Here is a 4,209-nt window from a genome sequence, read left to right on the forward strand (position 1 = left end):
CAGCACATGTGACACAGACACTACACACAGCACACATGACACAGACATACTACACACAACACATGTGACAGACACACTACACACAGCACACACATGACACAGACACGCTACACACAGCACACACATGACACAGACATGCTACATGCCACACCTGACACCGACACTACACAGCACACATATGATATTGACACACTACATGGCACATGTGACAGACACATTATACATGCACACATGACACAGAACACTACAGACAGCACACACATGACACCGACACCCTACACGCAGCACATGTGATACACTACACGCAGCACATGTGACATACTATACACCGCACACACATGATAAGACATTACACACAGCACACACATGACAGACACGCTACACAGATTACACCCAGCACACACATGACACAGACACACCACACACTACACAGACACACTACACACAGCATACGCATGACAGACTACACACAGCACACACATGACGCAGACACACCACACAGACACACTACACACAGCATATGCATACACACTGCATACCACATGTGATGTGCACATGTTGCACTGCTACCTCTGACGCACATGGCATAGGCACACATCACGTACACATCCTCTGCACAAGACACATGACAGGCACATGCCACACATGTGACACAGGTATGCACCTTACATGTGCTACATACCACATATGTGACATGGGCACATACCACACAGACAAGCTATACACAATACATGTAACAGCCAACATTACACCTGCTACATATAACATGTGACATGGGCACACACCACAGACACATGCTACACACCACACAGACATGTACTACATACCATACATGTGACAAGGCACATACCATAAATATGCTACACACAACACATTATAACTGCTACATGCATATGATGCCGACACACACCACACACAAGCTACACACATGACACACCCCATACATGTGACATTGCCACACACCACATAGACAAGTGCTGCACACAACACATGACACACATACCACATACAACACAGAAACACAACACAAGTGTGTACCACACATGCACAACACATAACATAGACGTGCTGTGTACAACACACAAAATAGGCACATAATACAGGCACCCTACATGTATGCACACAGCATACACATAACAGGCACATACCACACAGATACTACATACAACACACATAACACAAGCACACACACAAGATAAACACATAACACAGATACCTACCACACTGACACTCAGACCCACAACACACTGTTAGACACTAAGACAGCAGATCACAGACCCCACCACACAGGCACACTAGCATAACATGCTCCTGGGCTGGGAAGGTGGCTCAGTGGTAGAGCGCTTGCCTTGCATGCCTGAGGCCCCGGGTTCGATTCCCCAGCACCACATAAGCAAAAAGAAAAAAAAGCCAGAAGTGGCGCTGTGGCTCAAGTGGTAGAGCGCTAGCCTTGAGCTGAAGAGCTGAGGGACAGCGCCCAGGCCCAGAGTTCAGGCCCCACGACCGGACCCAAAAAAACAAACAAGCATAACACGCTCCTGGGGCTTGAAATCAGGGCCTGGCCTATGCTCTTTCCCTCGAGGTGAGTCCTCTACCACTGGAGCCATGGGTTTCCAGTGGTTTATTGGAGATAAGAGTCTCATGGACTTTCCTGCCTGGGATGGCTTTGAACCACGATCCTGGGATCCCAGCCTCCTGAGGAGCTACGATGAAAGGCGTGAGCCACCAGTGCACACATGCTCCTCATGGACGGCTGCGGTTCTCAGAGTTGCCACTAGGAGGCGCAGAGCCCTCTGACTGCCCCGTCTGTGCCGTCCACCCCCAGAGCCAGCCCGGCCTCTGTCACTGGGCGCTGGCCTCCAGTGGGCACTGGCCGAGATTCACACTCCTTCATGCATTTTCCCCTGTCTCTTGCCCCCTGCACCCCATCTTTCCTCGCAGGCACAGAGGCAGCCCCTCTGTCCGTGAACCTGCTTTTCCCCAGCCCCACCCACCATTTAACATGGACCAACCAGAGGAAGCACAGCTTAGAATAAATTACCCCAGCATTTAGCCACAGAAGACAACAGTGGTCCCCATTCCTGCTGCCCCTCTCCTGGGGGTCAGGTGCTGGGGAGCCGCGTGGCCCTGAGGCAAACACCAGGCCTCCACCGCAGCCATAGTTTTCTGGAAAACTCCACCATATCCCTATTAAAATAGAATTGAGAGTCATGCCGCAGTAGCTCATGCCTATCATCCTAGCTACTAAGGAGGCTGAGAGCTGAGGATTGTGGTTCAAAGCCAGCTCGTGCAGCAAAGGCCATGAGATTCTTGTCTCAGGTTAACCACCATAAAAGCCAGAAGTGAAGCTGTGGTTCAAGTGGTAGAGTTCTAACCTTGAGCCAAGGCCCTAACATTGAGCCCAAAGACCAGCACATACAATAATGACAGAATGAGTCACAAATGCAAATGACACATTTAATTATGCATTTTAGTAGTCATGTTTTAAAAGTGGGAAAAACGTTGGCATTCACAATTGGTTATAACAGTTCAAAGCCAGCCTGGGCAGGAAAAGTCTTTGAGACTCCATCTCCAAAATACATCAGCAAATTGCTGTACTGGAGCCCTGACTCAAGTGGCAGAGCACCAGCTGGGCAAACACCCTTGGATTCAAATCCAGGTACTATTAAAAAGAAAAGTTGAAATTGAGTTTGAGTTCATGAAGCCACTAAAAACCTAAGGTTTTTCTTGTGACGTACACGCATGTCATGTGAGACATTTGGGAATCCCACACTGCCTTTGATATCTTGTGGGAATTCCACGCATTTCATTCCCACTCCCACCTGGCTGCCACGTTTCGTGGGTGCTGCAGAGCTGTGTGTGGCCGTGGCTTCCGGGGTGGCAGCATCTGTGCTGAGGCCGGGTCCTGGGCAGCCAGCGAGGCCCCATGCCTAGTGACAGCCACGCGTCCCTCCTGCTATCCTCTGCTATCAGAAGCCAGTCTCCAAGCCCAGCCCTACTCTAGAAAATGCTAATTGGATGCCAGTGTTTACACAGAAGAGAATGGGAGAATTCACGGAGATGGCACAGAACCAACTCAGATTCCATTTGATTCCCTGGTACACAGCGAGCCGCCAGGGGACTGGGAGTGAACTCTCCATGCGGCTGGTCACCTGCAGGAGAGGCTGAGTCCAGCCCTGCCCACGCCTGCCACAGAGGAAGGGAGAAGGCTGGAATCCATCCAGGTGTGCTTTTAACTCCGGCCACCTCCCTCCCTCCTCCCTCCCCCCACCCACTGGTTTCCCAAAGTACCCACCCCTACCCTACATGGCTCTCTAGAAATTGCGCCGACCTAGCCCCGCTGGCCTGCAGTGTCAGCTTGCACCAGCAGGTGTCACCAGAGAATCCCAGTGGTGCAGAAGTCAGCCCTGCAGAGCCCTGGGAACGGCCCGTTCTTCCCCCTCGCCCTCCTCCCTTTCCTCCTCCCTCCTTCCCCAGCCCCTCCTCCCCTTCCTCCCCCTCTTCCCCTTCCTCCCCCTCTTCCCTCCTCCTCGCTTGTCCTGGAGCTTGACCTCAGGGTCCTGGACTGTCTCACTCCAGGATAGCAGCCACCATTCCACTTCCAGCTTTTTGGTGGTTACTGGGAGATCAGGGTCTCATGGGCTTTCTGCCCGGGCTGGCTTCGAACTGCGATCCTCAGCGCTCAGCCAGGATGACAGGCACCTGGCTTGTTCCAGGTTCGAGCGTCTGGGTGAAGCTGTCTCCTGCCTTGGCACTGCACAAGTGTGCGTAGGGTCGGGCGGGGTCTTGGGGTCCTCGCGCTCATGGGGGAGAAACCCCAGGAGCCAGGGACGTGTTGGTGTTGGGGCTGTGCCCCCCGCGGCCGGGCTGCGGCGCGGGTCGCCCAGGGCAGGTGCCGGACTTGCCGGGCCGGGACTGGGGCTGGGCAGTGGGCCGGGCCCCGCCTCCTGGCGCCGTGGCCACACCCGCTGCGCTGGGGCTGGGCCCGGCACGCAGGCCCGCCCCCTGCCCCCCCGCCCATCCAGACAGCCCAGCAATAAAGTGTCCTGACTGTCACTGTGCGAGGTAGATGTCTGCAAAAGCGAGGCTGTGACGCGGCGCAGGCGCGGTGGGTGCTGAGCGCTGGGGTCCGCAGCAGCCAGGCCGGGACGCGGCGCAGGCGCGGTGGGTGCTGAGCGCTGACGTCCGCAGCAGCCAGGCCGGGACGCG

General features: G+C 54.4%; 1 protein-coding gene across 1 annotated transcript in view; it reads left to right on the top strand.

The window, feature by feature from the left end:
* The first annotated feature begins 3,803 nt into the window (after window positions 1-3,803).
* The window catches only part of LOC105991639 (transmembrane protein 189-like), a 16,178-nt gene continuing 15,772 nt past the window's right edge, over window positions 3,804-4,209 (top strand). The window contains exons 1-2 of the mRNA XM_013024307.1: window positions 3,804-3,892; window positions 4,070-4,164. Of these exons, the coding sequence (XP_012879761.1) occupies window positions 3,804-3,892; window positions 4,070-4,164 (184 nt within the window). The remainder of the gene's footprint in view (window positions 3,893-4,069; window positions 4,165-4,209) is intronic.

Source organism: Dipodomys ordii, unplaced genomic scaffold (genome assembly GCF_000151885.1).
Source record: "Dipodomys ordii isolate 6190 unplaced genomic scaffold, Dord_2.0 Scaffold75, whole genome shotgun sequence".
NCBI lineage: Eukaryota > Metazoa > Chordata > Mammalia > Rodentia > Heteromyidae > Dipodomys > Dipodomys ordii.